The 19,648-nt window shown below is 42.3% G+C and overlaps 1 protein-coding gene across 11 annotated transcripts in view; it reads right to left on the reverse strand.

Annotated features, from left to right (window-relative positions):
- Positions 1-19,648, reverse strand: part of tle1 (TLE family member 1, transcriptional corepressor) — a 124,671-nt gene that overhangs the window by 60,753 nt on the left and 44,270 nt on the right. For 10 of the 11 annotated variants that reach the window (XM_033017622.1, XM_033017616.1, XM_033017613.1 and 7 more), the window contains exon 9: positions 17,149-17,165. The exons of the other annotated variant lie outside the window; for it this stretch is intronic. In XM_033017622.1, the coding sequence (XP_032873513.1) occupies positions 17,149-17,165 (17 nt within the window). The remainder of the gene's footprint in view (positions 1-17,148; positions 17,166-19,648) is intronic. 11 annotated transcript variants of the gene reach the window in all.

A 19,648-nucleotide genomic window follows, 5' to 3' on the forward strand; every position in this document is an offset into this window, starting at 1 on the left:
AAACATCTGTGAAGCCATGTGTCCCAAGCATTATGGCGCCCTGAAATGGGGGGATTATGTATAAACACTGCTGTAATTTCCACATGGTGAAACCAAAATGTATACACATGGCCTTTATTAAAATCTGACAATGTGCATTTTAATGACTTGATTTTTTCTATTACAAATATCAAATTGTGGAGTACAGAGGCAAATAAATAAATGATGGATCTTTGTCCCAAACATTATGGAGGGTACTGCATATGGAATTCAATGTGTGTCATATAGGAACTTCAGGAGACTCTCCATGTGCAGGAGAATCACAGGGGGTGTGCAAGAAGAATGGTCACCAAGAAAAGCTTCAGCTCTGGATTTTGGACCTTGATTCACCATTGACAACATCATGGTTGGACCACTGACAAAAATGTTATGGACATGTGGTTTCAGAAGGTGGTCACTCTGAACACAAAAGAATGCAGTCTAAAATTCCTTTGCCAACCACCAGGCTAACACACAAAAAAGACCACAGGAGATCTCAGAAAACCTCCAACCATATTTGCCTCTGACTATTGATTGGGGAGAGGGTTCATCTGGAGACTGCAGCCAGATCCAAGACAATAGCTCTACAGGAATGGAGGAGAAAGTTCTTAAGTTTAGTTTAGTTCAATGTTTGGGATCCGTGCATTGCAAGCAATGCCAGGATTTATTGCTCTTTCTAAATTACCCTTGGGATGCCTCCTTGAACCACTGGTTACCAAAGTACTCCCACAATACATGGGAATACAGAATTTAGACCATGCAAAATAGAGGGTCCAAGTCAACATGGATCGTGACTGGAAAACGAAACTGCATGTTCACTTGTGCATGTATTCCTGTGCACCTGCTCCCCTTGCTCTCAGTGGATACTCCCGAGATTACAGATGTGATTTCAGGATTGTCTGTTGCCTCACTGGTGCCAGTGTCGAAGATGTCTCTGAGCAACTGGGCAGATTCATATCAGTTTATTGTCATGTACACCAGGGTGCAATGAAATCCCTTGTTTCCATTAACTTCAGAATAAACAGTACACCGAGATGATAGAATACAGCAGTAAATAAATAAATACAGCAACAATAAATAAAGCAACAAATGCAAAACACCAGAATGATACAAAGATTGTAATGCAAACTGAAGTTGTTAAAAGAAATACTAATGCGCAATAACACAATAACCAAATGAGATGGTGCTACAAGTAAGTGTGAGTGGCAGTGCTTACAGGCAGTGGGTACAAAAGACACAATTGGTTCAGGAGCATTCTTAATCCTGGGCATTTACTGTCTTGCTGAAATTGTCTGTGATTATGTACAATTATTGTTTATCTAAGGTTATGTGCCTGTGATGCTGTAGCAAACACGATTTTAATTGTACCCATACCTCACAATACGTGTGCAAATGACAATAAACTCAACGACCAAATCTTCTCCCAGAGAAGAGAAGGGCAAAAGGCGGCAGGCATCTTTAGATATGGATACCTAGGAACTTGAAGCTATCAGCAATCTCTACAGCAGCTTCGATGATGAGTTCAGCATTATGTTGTCAGTTCTTCGTATAGAAAATGAACTGTTTGGCTTCTTATTCTCAAGTGATGCGAAGGCCTGCTTCAGTAAAAGTGATCTGTCAATCCATTGGTTATGCAGATGTGTGCAAAATTCACAAAAGAGATGCCCAGATGGCTATTTAGTACCATTAGAGTCAAGGAGTTATACAACATCGAAAGTTTTTTCAGCCTGACCCCTCCATGCCAACCAAGATGCCGATCTACATTAATTCTATTGCCTAAATTTGGATTATATCCATCTAAACCATTCCAATCCATGGGCCTATCCAAATGCCATTTCAACGATTGTTATTGTATGCCGAATGGCCTACTCCTACACCTATTGTCTATTGACTTTCTCTAGCAGCTCATATACCCACTACCCTTTGTATGGAAAACTTGCCACTCAGGTCCCTTCAAAGCATTTCCCTTTTCACCTGAAATCTATAACTCTGATTTTGGATCTCCATACCCTGTCAAAAAGGCTGATTATCTACCCTATCTATACCCCTCATGTTTTTATACATCTATATAAAATCACCCCTCAGCCTCCTTCAATTCAGGAAAAAGAGTCCCAGTCTATCCACTCGCTCCTGCCCTCCAAACCAGGCAACGTCCTTGTAAATTATTTTTGCATGCTTTCCAGCTTAACCACATAATTCTGGCTGCATGGCAAACAGAACGTTACACAATACTCCAAGTGCAGTCTCACCAATGTCTTGTACAGTTGCAACATGTCATCCTAATTCTTCTACTCAACGGAGAATGAAGACGAGCATGCCTTACTTCTCCACCACCTAATCTACCCGTGTCACCACTTACAGGGAACAATGTACTTGGTCTGCACCCTTGCCAAAGCCTCCACATCCTTCCTGTAATGGAGCGACCAGAACAGCACGTAACACTCTAAATGCATTTCGTTGTCTCTGTACTGTACACTGACAATGACAATTAAAATTGAATCTGAATCTGAATCTGAAATGCAGCCTAACCAAAATCCTGCTAAACTTGCATCAGGACTTCCTGACTCTCATATTCAATGACATGACCTTTGAAAGCCAACATGCTATACACCTTGTTTACCTCTCTCTGATCATCAATGCTGTTATGGGTCATGCCATTAATTACATATGTTCCCCTTCCATTTGACCTCCCAAAGTGTATCTAAGTGCTTATGTATAGTGGTGATACCTGTACTGAACTGTATACAAAAATGAATTTCACTGTACCTCGATACATGTAACAAATAAAGTACCAGACCAAAGTAGCACCTCACACTTGCATGGATTAAACTCCATCTGCCATTTCTCCACACATTTCTGAACTGATCTACATCCCGTTGTATACCTTGATAGCCTTCCTCGCAGTCTATGACCCCAGCAATCTAGGTGTCATCTGCAAACTCACTAACCAATCCATTTACATGAAAGTCATTCATATATATATATCACAAACAGCAGAGGTCCCAACACAAGATAGACACAAAATGCTGGAGTAACTCAGGACAGGCAGCATCTCTAAAGAGAAGAAATGGGTGAAGTTTCGGGTCGAGACCCTTCTTCAGACTGATGTCAGGGGAGAGGTCCCAGCACAGATCCCTACGCAACTCCACCGGTAACAGACCTCCAGCGTGATTGTCCTTTCATCATAACCCTTGGTCTTCTATCAGTAAGCCAGTTCTGAACCAATTTGATGTTAATACTGTGTATCTTATTCTTCTGAAACCGCCTCTCATGGGGGACTTTATCAAATGACTTACTAAAATCCATGTTTACAACATCCACCATCCTACCCTCATTGATCACATTCGTCACCTTCTCAAAAATCTTGTTAGTAAGATATGACCTGCTGTGTACAAAGCCATGCTTACTGTCCCCAATTAATCCATTCTCATCCACATGGGAGTAAATCTCATCCTGAAGAATCCTCTCAATAGCTTTTCTACCACTGACATGTGGCTCATCGGTCTATAATTCCAAAAATCCCTTTACTTCCCTTATATGACAGGTCCCCTAGAACCTCGTCTGTAACTAGAAAAGATGCAAAGATCTTCGACAAGGCATCCGTCTCTCCCAATATCCCAAAATAATTTATCCATCTTAATGCTCTTCAAGAGTTCCAACACCACCTCCATCTTAATCTCATACTGCCCTTGCATATTGCTATTCTTCACACTGATCTCACTGTTCTCCATATCTTTCTCCTCGATGAAAACAGATGTTTTCCTATATAAAGGCACAGCATTAGCCTCCCTCCAGACTTCCATATCTCACCAATAGCTGTCGAAAATACAAAAATCGCTGTCAGGGCCACAGCAATTTTTTCTCTTGCTTCCCACAATGTGTAGGATACACCTGTTCAGTCACTGGGGATTTATCCACCTTTTTGTGCTTCAAAGCTGCCAACACCTCTTTAGTAATAGTGGTGATATGTTTCAGGATATCACCGTTCTCACCCCCAAACTCACAAGATTCCATGTGTAGGAAAGAACTGCAGATGCTGATTTAAATCGAAGGTGGACGCAAAATCCTGGAGTAACTCAGCGGGACAGGCAGCATCTTTGGAGAGAAGGAATGGGCGATATGTCTGGTCGAGACCCTTCTTCAGATTGTTCAGTCTGAAAAAGGTTCTCAACCCGAAACGTCATTCCTTATCACAAGCTTCCATGTCTTACTTCACAGTAAAGACAGATGAGAAATATTCATTCAAGACCTTGTCCATCTCCTGTGGCAACACACAGACAACCACACTGAGTCTTAGAGTTAGATGCAAAATATTGGAGTAACTCAGCAGATCAGGTAGCATCTCACATGGAGAGGTGACGTTTTGGGTAAGGTTGGGATCCTTCTAGGAAGAAGAATCTCGAAATGTCGCCTTTGCATGTCTCCCTGAGATGTTTACTGCAGCACATTGTTCCTATGCAAGATTCCAGTATCTGCAGTTTCTTGTATCTGCATTTTACTGAGCCTTAAATATCTGCTGCCTATTCAAACCCAGCATCCGTATGTGATCATAATAGCATTACATACAGATTCAGGAAACCAAATTTCCAATCACAATCTTAATGCTCTCGCTTCCCACATTTAATATTTCATTTTCTTGAAATGATTAGCATGTCCCACTGCAATGACGTTGCCAGTTGGCTCCAAATCGAACAATTTATACTGGGCAAAGCATATTTGATTTTGTTGTTTCTAGGTACATGTATTATCTGAAAATCCATTTTGAATCTCCTGAGCAAATAGACATATGAAGAGTAGTTTTGGTTTCACTGAAACGTACCCATTGCACAGGAAGCAAAGATGAAGCAGGGAAAACAAAAACTCCAATGCAGTTCTTTTTAAACTATGGAAGACAAATATTCCAAATACCTTTTAGGCAACGATCTGCAAGGAGCGCGAGGTGGAAGAAAAATAGGAAAAGTAGGACAGGACTTATCTGATACTGAAAACTACTGATGGAGAAGTTGGAACATCTATGTGTAGGAAGGAACTGCAGATGCTGTCTTCGCAACATCTATGGCCTAAACTTGGACTATCCTGCTGACCAGCTGAAAGTAAAAAGGGAAAGTAAACACCTTCATCCGCCTCTACAAAGTGGATTAAAAAATGGCAATCCAGGGAATAAGTGACATTCAGCTGCTATGAATCACCAAGTTTAATTTACACAGAAGAACTGGCTAAAAATATTGCTATTTCTCTGTTATTTAGCATGTGTCAAAATGATTTGCTGTACAATATAGACAGGAGACTTTTCTATAGCATTGATGTATTTTATTTTCATTCTATTAATGCAAAATGAACATTTGCTTAAAGTACCCTCAATGTTTCCATCACTAAATTAACCAGGGATACAAAACAGTTTTTCCAACTATTACGTAAAAGCATTGTTAATGCTCATCATAGCATTACTTCCTGTCATTGTAAACGATGTGGTTTGAAGTCTGTGTAATGGCTAATCTGGGCCCTCAAGCTGACTCTTGCCAACAGAATTCAAACGGAAAACCTCAAGAGGCAAATGCAAATCTTTTGAAAGGAAAACCCAATTGTGCATCACAAGCAAGATGGCAGGCTCCCTAATGTGAAAATAATGCCTATTATTCAGCTATGTTTCCTCAGCTGCCAAACCAATCCCCATGAGACCAATAATTTCCAGGCTGTAAGAAATAAAGGAAGCACGTCTGAAAAACACTGAAGCCCATGACAACTCATTTATCCTCACTAGCCTAAATTCAAGCATAATGTGGTTAATGCACAAATAACCTCACAGTGTTGATAAATAACTTGATGTGCTGTGCATTTAAACAATTAGATAGTCATTAAGTGCCAAATAATATTATTTGATAATTCTGTGCTGCACCTGGTGCAAATTATGACATCTTAATTCACCTACAGACTCATTATGATACACTTAATGCATGTGTGGCTAACTGCATCTTAATGAAAGAAACACAATAAGGGAAAGAACAAAGTATGTTCAAGCGTTAAAAAGATGTAATTTTCAAAGATGACCTCTATACACATGAGGACAACAATTAGCAGCGTACAAAGCTAGCAAAGGCTTTCTGCTGGTTCATCAAGGCCACGTTATGGCATGAAGAATTGAATTTTGTCAAAATTACAGTGGAAATTGTACAAAGTCATGGACAATTTGTTATAAAAGATAAAATACTATAGATCTCAAACAACTGCAAATTAAAACATTTCCTCCATAAACTAGAAATCTGTATATTTAAATATATTTTTTAATGGTTTTGGACTGTCCATTTTGGCAGGAAAATGATTTATGCAATCCAGAAGCACTGGGGCAAAATAGCTCAAAGCTGTTTTCTATACACAAAATGCACATTTTTAATGTGCCAATCGATCAGCATATGTGTATTAGGCTGGACCAGCCAGACTAGTTCCCAAACTCATATGAATAGATAGGCAAGTTACCAGCACTATTCATAGCATTGAGTGGCAGTTTACTCAATTAGTGCAATGGAGAAAGGTGGGGAATAACATTTTAATTACAAGAGCAAAGAATGCTGAAAAGAGTCAATAAAGGAATACCTCTTATTTTCCCCCATATTATCTTTCATTTGCCATGTTCCTACTGATCATTGATTCAATCAGCTTGCCCAAATCCCCATTACATTTCATCGTGAAGCAATCAACACTACAAATAGCACATTCTGGATGATATGCAAGGTAATGCTGACATGATCGTTATTAGCACAAGACTATCTGTGCAGCTCTTCGATATTCCCATCATCACCATCCTAAAAACTACTCAAAATAAGTTCAGTTCGACCAGCCACAGAAGCACTGAAGCAAATGCTGCAGCTCTGAGACTGTATTCTGCACCAAGTGGCTCACCTTCCGACTCCCATAAGTTCTCTCAACACATGCCTGGTAAAGTCAGGTGACATATTTTTCCATTTGCTAAGAAAAACACCAAGGAGCTTGATTCCTCTCACGGCAAAGCAATACACATTGATTGATATGCCACCCACCCTCCACTAGTAGTAAACAAAAGCAGTGTGTACCACCTCAGACTTGCTGTGTGACAACACACCCAGCAGCACCTCCCACACCTAGACATCAAAAATAAAGCAGTAGGCACATAGCAGATTTGACACTTCCAGACTTCAAATTGTTTTAGTTCAAATTGCACTTATAGACACAAGATTTAGATAGAACAAAGACTCACCCAGTCAATCTACCCTGCAAAGTCCTTCCACCGCACATTTGGAATGTGTCTGAACTAATAGAGCTGTCCCTCAGCTTAGACAAACAGAACCATATACACAGACAGACACACTTAAAGCATTCACCCAACACCCAAGGCATCTTTATCACCCTCAGGAAAATCCTGTCTCGTCCACAGAGCAGATTCACCAGAAAAGCGCAGTGGTGAAACTGTGTCCATGAATTCTCAACATTGTTTCCAGGTTGCATGAAGTCTCAGATATCAAATCAAACTACAGGCAAGTATTGCAATGGAAGTATATACAATGCAGCAGCACAGCTGCTGTCTCACAGTACAAGAGACCCGATTTTGATCCTGATCTTGGGTGCTGTCTGTGTTGAGTTTGCATGTTCTCCTTGTAACCGCATGGGTTTCCTACGGGTGCTTCAGTTTCCTCCCTTATGGAGAAAACATGTGGTTATCATAAGTGATAGGAGCAGAATTAGGCCATTTGGCCCATCAAGTCTACTCTACCATTCAATCATAGCTGATCTATCTCTCCCCCCTAATCCCATTCTCCGGCTTTCTCCCCATAACCCCTGACATCCAGTTTGTAGGTTAATTGCCTTCTGTAAATTGCCCCTAATATGTTGGGAGTGGGATTACATAGAACTAGTGTGACTGGTGAACGATGGTCAGTATGGACTCAGTGGACTGAAGGGCCTGTTTCGATGTTGAATCACTAAACTAAACAGGCTGCCTGCAGAGACACAGACACACAGCCATTCAACTGTTTCTGCCACAGGTAATCCAAAGACACTGATGTGATGAGAACAAAACAGAATTGTTACAGTAGCAACTGGTGGATAATTTTGCAGCGACCATTGCAGGGCTACAAACAAAATCTGCGAAGCATACATGCCATCCATATCTATATTTTTTACCCAGCGTGGCCATATTTACTGGCTCACTTAACTTTTTTCCCCTGCTGCCAGCCGGGCAAACTTGGCAGCTTTTTAGGTTGCCAAATGACAGTTTAGGTGGTAATTTAAGACGGTTTGCATGACGAAGTGTGTAGTTACCAGTCAGAATTATGCCCAATGAAGCATTCACATATTATTTCTGCTTCAAATAAAGTCACAAACTAAACATATTCACCAATCAAGATATGATACCACAATGATATGCAGCAAAATTATAATACAGTATCTCAACTCTTTTTACACATTGCAATGAATGCAATTTCTATTTGTTCTTTCCACTTCCCAACAAAAATGTTGTTGGTTTATTCAGCGTATGATCAACCTGTGTCAATAAATCCCGGACCATTGTAACATATATGCGTAACCATGCACACTACAGATTGATGCAAGCATGTTTTCTGTGAAGGATCGAAAATTACCATGACATGGCCATAGCATGGGTCGTTATTGCTATTGGTACAGAAACACTCTCGCTTCCCACATAATTTATCCATAACAAAATATACAGGTTGCAAGGAAATTTCTAAAGGCATTTTATGATAATAGCTGTTAAAACCTACTATACCCATCTGACAGGTTAAACATTACACTAACTGACAAGAGATGGCCAAAGGACATAACTGCAGCAAATGTTCTTTTGGTAATATGTTTAAAGGTGTCAAAACGCCACATTACCTGACATTCAGATTAGAGTACGTGTTGTGAACAGCAATGAAGAACCCAGTTTGTACGCACCAGATTTTTAATTATTAATAAACGCTGTTTCCATCATTCCCACCAGAATTAACGTTAAAATTTCAACTGAAATATCTCCTGACAAATTTGTGATGTATATGACCGACTGTAGAAGGAAAACCTGGATAAATCCAACGTATAGTTGTGAATGTTGCTCATTAAAAACTACAGTACTGATACTCCATATTAAGAGCATTGATTTGCCGTTAAAATGAATTCTGTAACAACATGTCAACGGTAGCAGTGACAATCGAACACTGCAGTTTTAATGTTTCACGTGTTCACAATTTAATTAATCCACCTTTATGGACTAAAACAAATAATAACATTGGGAATTAAAACACATTTGATTGCATTCCATTATCAAACAGTCAATGTTCGCTCTGATGACATTTCCAGCACAATAAAGTCAGGGAAGGGTGTGTGTGTGAGAATCAGTGCGGGCGGGGTGGATAGATGGCTGAGGGGGGGGGGGGGGGGGTTGAGAAGGTAATCGGTGCTGGATGGATGGAGGCAGGTGAATTAGTACATGTTGGTTGGATTATGTAAAATTGTGAGGGGAGAGTACAGGGGATGTCAGTGGTGTTGAATGGGAGGATCAGTACGGGATGGATGGGGGGGGGGGAGGGGGGATATCAGTACAGGATGAATGGGGGTAGACAAAAATGCTGGAGAAACTCAGCAGTTGAGGCAGCATCTATGGAGCGAAGGAAATGGCAACGTTTCGGGTCGAGACGCTTCTTCAGACTGTTCCCCCCATTCTTCTTGAATGGGGGGGATCAGTACAGGATGGATGGGGGGGGATCAGCGCAGGATGAATGGGAGGGGATCAGTACAGTGTGGATTGGAGGGTCTGTGCAGGATGAATGAGGGATTCAGTAAAAGGTGAATGGGGGATCAGTAAACGATGAATGGGGGATCAATACAGGATGAATGAGGGGATCAGTAAAGGGTGAATGAGGGGATCAGTGCAGGATGAATGGGGGGGGGGGATCAGTGCAGGATGAATGGGGGGAATCAGTGCAGGATGAATGGGAGGATCAGTGCAGGATGAATGGGGGGGGGATCAGTGCAGGATGAATGGGGGGGGGATCAGTGCAGGATGAAGGAGCTGAATCAGTGCAGGATGAATGGGAGGGATCAGTGTCGGATGAATGGGGGGGATCAGTGCAGGATGAATGGGGGGGGTCAGTGCAGGATGAATGGGGGGGGGGTCAGTGCAGGATGAATGGGGGGGGGGGGATCAGTGCAGATGAATGGGGATCAGTGCAGGATGAATGGGGGGGGGGGGTTGAGAAGGTAATCGGTGCGGGATGGATGGATTGAGGCAGGTGAATTAGTACATGTTGGTTGGAGTATGTAAAATTGTGAGGGGAGAGTACAGGGGATGTCAGTGGTGTTGAATGGGAGGATCAGTACGGGATGGATGGGGGGGGATCAGTACAGGATGAATGGGGGTAGACAAAAATGCTGGAGAAACTCAGCAGTTGAGGCAGCATCTATGGAGTGAATGAAATAGGCAACGTTTTGGGTCGAGACCCTTCTTCAGACTGTTCCCCCCATTCTTCTTGAATGGGAGGATCAGTACAGGATGGATGGGGGGGGGGGGGGGGGGAGGGGGGGGTCAGCGCAGTACGAATGGGGGGGCACAGTACAGGATGAATGGGGGGGGGGGGGCAATACAGTATGGATCGGAGGGTCTGTGCAGGATGAATGAGGGATCACTACAGGATGAATGGGGGGGGGGGGGGGGATCAGTACAGAATGAATGGGGGTAGACAAAAGTGCTGTAGAAACTCAGCGGGCGAGGCAGCACCTATGGAGCGAAGGAACTGGCAATGTTTCGGTCGAGACGCTTCTTCAGACTGTTCCTCCCATTCTTCTTGAATGGGGGGGGGTCAGTACAGGATGGATGGCGGGGATCAGCGCAGGATGAATGGGAGGGGCTCAGTACAGGATGAATGGGAGGGGATCAGTACAGTGTGGATTGGAGGGTCTGTGCAGGATGAATGAGGGATTCAGTAAAAGGTGAATGGGGGATCAGTAAACGACGAATGGGGGATCAATACAGGATGAATGAGGGGCTCAGTAAAAGAATGAGGGGATCAGTAAAAGATGAATGAGGGGATCAGTGCAGGATGAATGGGGGGGGGGGGGGGGGAGATCAGTGATCAGTGCAGGATGAATGGGGGGACGGATCAGTGCAGGATGAATGGGGGGGGTTAGTACAGGATGAATGGGAAGGGGGATCAGTACAGGATGAATGGGGGTAGACAAAAGTGCTGTAGAAACTCAGCGGGTGAGGCAGCACCTATGGAGCGAAGGAAATGGCAACGTTCTCAGACTGTTCTCCCCATTCTTCTTGAATGGGGGGGGGGGTCAGTACAGGATGGATGGGGGGGGATCAGTACAGGATGAATGGGGGGTCAGTACAGTATGGATTGGAGGGTCTGTGAAGGATGAATGAGGGATTCAGTAAAAGGTGAATGGGGGGGGGGGGGATCAGTGCAGGATGAATGGTGGCGGGGGGGGTCAGTGCAGGATGAATGGGAGGGGGGGGATCAGTGCAGGATGAATGGGGGGGATCAGTGCAGGATGAATGGGGGGGGGATCAGTGCAGGATGAATGGGGGGGGGGGATCAGTGCAGGATGAATGGGGGGGGGATCGCTGCAGGATGAATGGCGGGGGGATCAGTGCAGGATGAATGGGGGGGGGGATCAGTGCAGGATGAATGGGTGGGGGGGGGGAATCAGTGCAGGATGAATGGGGGGGGGGGGTCAGTGCAGGATGAATGGGGGGGGGGGGGGGGTCAGTGCAGGATGAATGGGGGGGGGGATCAGTGCAGGATGAATGGGAGGAGGGGAATCAGTGCAGGATGAATGGGCGGGGAGATCAGTGCAGGATGAATGGGGGGGGGATCAGTGCAGGATGAATGGGGGGGGGGGGGAAATCAGTGCAGGATGAATGGGGGGGGGAGCAGTGCAGGATGAATGGGGGGGGAGCAGTGCAGGATGAAAGGGGGGGAGCAGGGCAGGATGAATGGGGGGGTTCAGTGCAGGGGGGAGGGGGAGGGGGAGGGGGAGAGAGGACGAGGTGGGGAGGAAGGAAGGTCAGCGCTCCTCGGAACACATCGCCCCGCTGCCTTGGCCGTCCCTGTCCACCGCCAAATGCCGCTGCCAAAGGGGGAGGCGGTTGGGATCTACTCGCCACCGCCTCCCCTCCTCCGCCAGCCAACAGCAAGGTGCAGGGCTGAGCGGTGCAGCTGCTTCAGATGGCGGAAGGAGGCCTCCCCCTCCCTCCCTCCTCCTCCTCCCGTCCTCGGCGTGCGGGAGGATTTGTTTTGAAAGCACCGTTGGCAGAGTGGCAGGCAGCGCCCGCTAACAGAGTGGACTGGGTGCAGGAGGAGGAGGAGATGGATCCGCTGTCGCGGCCGCTGCTGCCGCTGTGGGGCCCGTCATTCCCTCCGACCATTCATCACCACAGCTATATTTAAGAGGGAGTTAGATGTGGCCCTTGTGGCTAAAGGGATCAGGGGGTATGGAGAGAAGGCAGGTACGGGATACTGAGTTGGATGATCAGCCATGATCATATTGAATGGCGGTGCAGGCTCGAAGGGCCGAATGGCCTACTCCTGCACCTATTTTCTATGTATCTATGTATCTATGCACCTAATATCTTTGCCCCGCAATACAGCCGCCGCCGACACAAAACGTCACGTTCCTTTTCTCCAGAGATGCAGCCTGAGCCGCTGAGTTGCTCCAGTTTTCGTGTCTATCTTCGGAATAAACCAGTATCTGCAGTGCCAAGCCGGGCAAAATGACTAGGCTTTTAGGTTGCCCGGCGGCACTTTGGGTGGTCATTGGCACCCAGGCAACCGCTAATTTCAAGCACTGATTTATCATTCAAAGTGCGAATACCATGAGGTCAAGTGATCATGAATTTACTAGCAATAGCAAATTCAGTGGATACTCAAGATAATAAATATATGAAACTAAAGTTCTCTCTTTTGTGACGATGAGCTTATAACCATAGCCAAATTATTTTAGGGAATGCTTCATGCTCTCTAACCTTAAATATCTGAAATGAGGATTAATATGCTGAGTGGTACAATTCAACACAGATGTATTTTTCAATACTTTGCAAGTTGTCTTAATAGCCTATTTAAATGTTATTCTAGACAATGCAATCTGTTTTTTAATTAACAAGAAACAACATTTTGGAATGAGAAATATTTAAATAATAAATGTGCTTTTATCTTTGAGTGTTTCATTTAGTTTAGTTTAGAGACAGTGCGGAAACAGGCCCTTCAGCCCACCGGGTCCGCACTGACCAGCAATCCCCGCATATGAACACTGTCCTACACCCACGAGGGACAATTTTTACATTTACAAAGCCAATTAACCTACAAACCTGTACGTCTTTGGAGTGTGGGAGGAAACCGAAGATCTCAGAGAAAACCCACGCAGATCATGGGGAGAACGTACAAACTCCGTACAGACAACACCCGTAGTTGGGATCCAACCCGGGTCTCCGGCGCTGCATTCTCTGCATGCGCCACCGTGCCGCTCAGAGTGTATTCAGTTTGGCTGGCCTAGTACCATGATGAAGTACTTTCCTGTACAGCCTCACATTATCATGGTGTCAGCATATGTCTGCAAAGTATGTTCATGATCAACTCAAACCATGAAAAGGCCAACTTTTAACTGTTGAATTCCACCATGCGTGGCCACAAATCAAGATATTTGGCAGTGGGGCAAAGGCAAATGCACAGCCTAGAAGTGCTAAACTGCTGAGAAACAACAACACTTTCACACTCCTCTGCCTAAGGGGCATTGGGGATCTGCAAGGAACAGATAACTCTTACCATTAGATACTAAACCCACAATGATATCCCAGGGAGTAGCAATTTTGCATTTTGAAAGCATCTCTACTGAAGGGGAATGACAACATTGTCCCAGTGGAGATTTTTCTGACCCTGGATGGTATCTCTGCTCCTGGGGCGACACTGACAAAGCTTACTCTGAGATCCCATTGAGCCATAAAAACTTTGAATGGCCTCTGCCCGTGCCTCCCAGCAAGCTAAAGCATATCCAAACAGCTGTTTCAGAATGGAACCATAGCTTGCCACATATCAACTGCAGAAATAAAGTGAAGCCTCCTGGCTCCAATAACCATCTGAGAATTGGATAGTATTGCCCCATGCAAATAGTCTTGTACATGGTGTCTAGCAGGCAGGGCAACCTTTTAATCATCTAATGTACACGTGCATCAGCTTTCTCATGATTGGTCCCCCATGATGGACTTCAGAGCTCATGTCGGCACACCTCAATACATTCCCATTTGCATCTTGTCCAGCACATTGGTTCCAAGCATCTCTTGTGAAATGTGTCCTGTTATCCATGTTTTCTATACTCGTGGTGCCAGCATGAGCTGGTGCTTAGCAATGACAAACAGAATGAAGCAGTATGTTTATAGACAATGGGTGCAGGAGTAGGCCATTCGGCCCTTCGAGCCAATGTGATCATGCCTGATCATCCACACTCAGTACCCCACTCCTGCCCTCTCCCCATATCCACTGACTGCTATCTTTATCTAACTCTCTTGAAAGCATCCAGTGAACCGGCCTCCACCGCCTTCTGATGCAGAGAATTCCACAGATATCTTGCTATCGGGGCAAGGATTGTATTTCCTTTTCTGGAATCCCAGAGGAAGAATTATGCTTTGTGCATGGTCCCATTTGTGAAATTAGCCAACGCACAAGGGGTAGAGCTGTTGTCTCACAGCGCCAGAGACCTGGGCTCATACCTGACCTCAAGTGCTATCTGTGTGGAGTTTGCACATTCTCCCTGTGAGCACGCGGATTTTCTCCGGCAGCTCAGATTTTCTCCCACATTTCAAAGACATGCGGAATTGAAGGTAAATTGGCATCTGTAAAATTGCCATTAATTTAGTTTTCTACAACTAAAACACATAGAAGATAGAAAGTACAGCTAATAATGGATGGATAAAATGATGAAGGTACAAGAGGTGAGTACACATGAAGACGGATAACTTCACTGACATATCCGTGACATAGACTCCATTGGCCCAATGGTCATGCAGATTGCCCTCTCTTCCAATCTGGGAGAGGCATTTGAGCCAAATGTTGCTCCCATCTTGTCTGGTGCGTCACCTGGCAATTCCTTGCAAATTTATTTTAATCAGTCCACATTACAATTTTGTCTAACTGGATCTGTGCGTATGGTGGGGTGTGCCAAAGTGTGGAGGCATGCTACAGCCAAAGGCAATCATTTTGAGGAAGTAGTAAAGTATCAGAGCTCTCTCACCTGGACATTTCTATTTATTGTTCTGCTCCATATTACTCAGTCTTGTTTTATATGGGTACACACCTTACCAGCCTCTCATAAGCCCTTAACCAGCACCTGGCGCACAGCATTGGATTCCTTGTACAGATTTCATCTACCATGAACAAGCAAGGTATCATGGTGAAGGGAATCCCCAGTCCCTTTCATGTCTTTTTGTCAGTCATTTAGCCATAAAATCTGTGGCAATTGTTCATATTTCAAAGAACACCTCATAGGCATTAAGCAGCATACATGGAGGGAAGTGCACAGATGATTTTTCAGGTCAGGAGCCTTGTAGTTTGGCTTGGTGATAGAAGTTGCCTTGGAGTTTCAGAACCCATATAGTTTCCCTCATATGGATGTCTTGCCAGAACAAAATGTTACACCATAGATGTACCATTCAATGTTTAAACACACCTTACAAACGTTAATATCTAGAAATTCATAATTAGTTGCTGTCAATCATGGAAATATCCACATCCCGGCGAGCTGTGCACAAGAGTGGAATCCCAGCGAGCCACAGCCTCACCCACTGTGGAAATAGGAACTCACATGGAGAGGGAATCCCAATGAACCGTAGCCCCATCCCAACAACAGGCCTGGCTCACCTGTCGCTGAACAGGGGAGCCCAGAACCTATCCAGATAGGATGGAGGTGGCAGGCACTGGACAAGGTGCCTCCGTGAGCTATGGCCCATCCCAACAACATGTCTGGTTCGCAACTCACAGCAAAACCGTGACATTGCCCAGAGGGGTAAGCACAGCGAGCTTGCACCTCTTGCATACATTCTGTTCCGTACATTCTGATGTAACCTGGGCATTGTGCTAATGTATGGTGGTAGTCATGCTGAGTTGTAAGCAAAAAAAGTATTGAAATGTACCTGGGTACGTGTGATAATAAAGAAACCATTGAACACAAAATGAAGTAGCAGCTTCACAGTGCGATTTCTTTGTGAAGTGGGTTTGTCGTTACAAAATGCACAAGGAAATTATTCAGATCACAGACAACACTACAACTTCTATATAACAGAATAGCTTTCAATTTTTGACCTCAAATCTGAAGCCTTCAAGATACCAAAACATTCCTGATAATCCCATTAATTCAAATTTTATGAATCAGCCCAGGAAACGTCAACCACAATGAATTTGAATTTGCAATTAAACACAAGTGGTGAAAAGTTTGATTTGCCATTTTATTTTGCCAGTACTTTTAATCTACAGAATTACATAAATAAAGGAAAATGTTTTTGAGCAACTATTTTTTTTAATTTCCACCAAAATGCCCAGGGAATGAAGGGAGACTAACCATACAATACTCTCAAAAGGCATTGCTACAGAAGTAACCATTTAGAACTCCAGATTAATTCCCTAATATGGTCCTTGTTTATTTTAGAAGAATGCATTTAATTGCAAAATGTAAATGGCTTTGTAATGAGGGCCCCAATGCTCAGTGAAATTAACATAATCTGGTCATGAGTTCATATACCTTGCCAATTATCAGCTCAACAGTAGATACAAAAGAATAGCCACAACTATATGCAGCGAGTGCTTCTTCCTGGTAGCTTTTTAACAATTTGAAGAACTAATGATCATGTATCATTTGAGGCACTCTTACTCAGTATAACTCAGAAAGCAATCAGATATAAACTACGGGAAAAGTGCCATTGTATTTTGAAATTCAACAAAATCCATTCCAGTGTTGTAATCACATAGGAAATAATATTTATTATGTCATGGACAGGGAGATAAGGGAAAAAGAAGAATGCAGGTTTTCACCTCTATTTGAAAAAATGTTTGGTCTTACTAACTCCTTGTTTTAAATAAAAGTAGTGGAAGTGGGATATTAGTTAGTACTTACTGTGCCTGGTTCCCTCTCTGTTTCCACAGTAATCACAAAATGTATAGATATGGTGGTTCAGATACAAAGGCAAAAAAAAAAAAGAAAAAAGAAATTAGAAACCAAGCAGACAGATGCTTTCATAACAGCCTTTATTCTTTCATTTCATTGCACATTCCTAATACATCTTTTAAAAGTTCCACGTACTTTAACATTATTAGGTATAACAGCTCTTTGCATACATCCCCTGGCCTCAGAACCACTGACAGAATAAATTACTGCTGGGTTATTAAATTAAAATGGCAACAAGAGAATTATTTGACAAGTGCAATTCTTATTCATTAAATTATATGGATTCACAGCGCTTTCATCCTCATTACAAGATTTTTTTTTAATAAAGAAAAAACTGTTGAATTTAACAGCTAAATTATATGACATGATTACAAACTGAATACCCAGCAATATCGCACTTTTCCCTTTGCCCAGTACACATTTCAAGAAGATAAATAGTATGGATGGTTTTCATTGTCAAAATTATTTGTTATCAGTAGTAAAAAATGCAGTGAGCAATAGAATGATTAATAAACTTCCACAAGACGATGAATAGCTCCCTTCTATCTCTTGCCAGTGTAATAGCCCACTAAGCAACATTGGGTGAACTGAGGAAAAATTGCACTGTAGAGCTCACTAAACCTCTGACGAATTCAGTTTAAGCTCAAAACAGTCTTTTACACTAGAAAAAAAGCAGATCCATAGATCTTAATCTATGATTACATCTTAATATGTGACTAATTCTTTAAAGTGTTTCTGGGCATTAAAAAAAATGTTTTTATAAAAAAGGATTAGGAAATGGAAATAGATCAAATTAAAGCTGGTGTTTATTTTGTTTTAGATTAGTGGCAAGTACAAATATTTAATTTGGTCCATGGCACAAATCATGATATCCCCACACTATTTCAGCAATTCTTCACCTTTAATGAACAATACAGAAATTATATTCTGGTGATACAAATCCACAAGAATCGGACAAAAAATTAAAAACATAATTCAATAATTCACAAAAGCATTAACTGAGGAAAGAAAGATTTTAGATAGGCTTGGTTTCTGTTTTTTGTTTTGTTTTTTTTTTTTAAATAGAGACACTAAAGAGAGAAAAAAGGGTTAAGAGTGCAGAGTTTTAAGTATTTGGCTGTGCTAAATTCTGTTTAAAAGGGCCAAACATTCTGCAGGAATGATGTATGGTCTACAAGTTTTAGACATTGTTATCAGACACTTGGATCATGCACAAACCTTGAATAACTTCGGCAAAACACATGTAGCCCACTTACTTTGTCTCTTGACTACTTTGGATCCATGTGGTAGGAAAACTGATCTAATTTGCATGGTTGCGATTTGTTCAAAACATTTAAATTTAAAAATAAATCCTTATAAATGGCATTGCACACTTAAGAAAACCAAAAAATTGTGCTTGCTTTTCATAATATCCATTAAAATCAAAACTACCATATAAATCAGATCATTGTGATTATCTATTAATTTCAATTATTAAGACTACAGCCAATTAGTTTTAAAAACCTAATGACATGGCACAACAAATATGATTACAATTGACAAAGCCATTGTGCATTATTTTAGATAACTACGATTAAATCCAATTTTTTTTAAATCTCATTGGTTATGTAACCATTAAAGCTTCCTTAAAATATAGACATTATATTGCACTTCACATTGCCAAGTTCACTTTTTAAAATATAGTTAATAGGTTCTGGAAAGTTTGCATAGATTTGTGATGAAAAGGATGCACTATGAATTTATCATATTCACAGTAATATATGTTTATGAATCATGTTAATTACATTTGTACATCTTGTAGCTGAAGAGAAGCAAGGCAGTCTGGCAGCAAAAGACCAGTTGGGACAAATATAAAAGGAGTTAATTCTGTATGGGTTTTGAGGAACAGCTCTCACACAAGAGGCAAAGAGAAGATAGATTAGAATAGTAACCACCATCTGCAGCTAGAGTGTGCACATAAATCATATTTATTAAATAACAAAAATCGTATGAATAGAAAGTATGTCACATTATTTTGCCGCTGTTGGCAAGAATTATACTTGTCATCTTCAGGAACTGTGATCAATGCAGCAGGGTAGGACCATTGATGCAAATGAGCGTCAACAGCCATTCGCATTCAACAACTCCAATCTAAAGCCTATTATTTAAGGCAAAGGTTCTATGCATTAGCTAACAAGATATTTGGATTAAGTCACCTGAAATTACCTCAAAAAAAATGAAAGGATTGTTTAAAACAGAAATGCCTCCGTCTCACCAGTTTTACATTTTGCAATTCATAATTCTGAACGCAAACAGGAATGCCAAAAGTAGGGGAAGAAAGAGAAATTGTCATCTATGTAGGTATCAGGGCAATTGATTCCTTAATCCAATCATAAAATTAGAAATGAAGATGGTATAACCACCAGTTCTCATTGGGATAGGTTAGTGAACAAATAACAAATGTTGCAGG

The sequence above is a fragment of the Amblyraja radiata genome, chromosome 3, assembly GCF_010909765.2.
Source record: "Amblyraja radiata isolate CabotCenter1 chromosome 3, sAmbRad1.1.pri, whole genome shotgun sequence".
NCBI classification, from domain to species: domain Eukaryota; kingdom Metazoa; phylum Chordata; class Chondrichthyes; order Rajiformes; family Rajidae; genus Amblyraja; species Amblyraja radiata.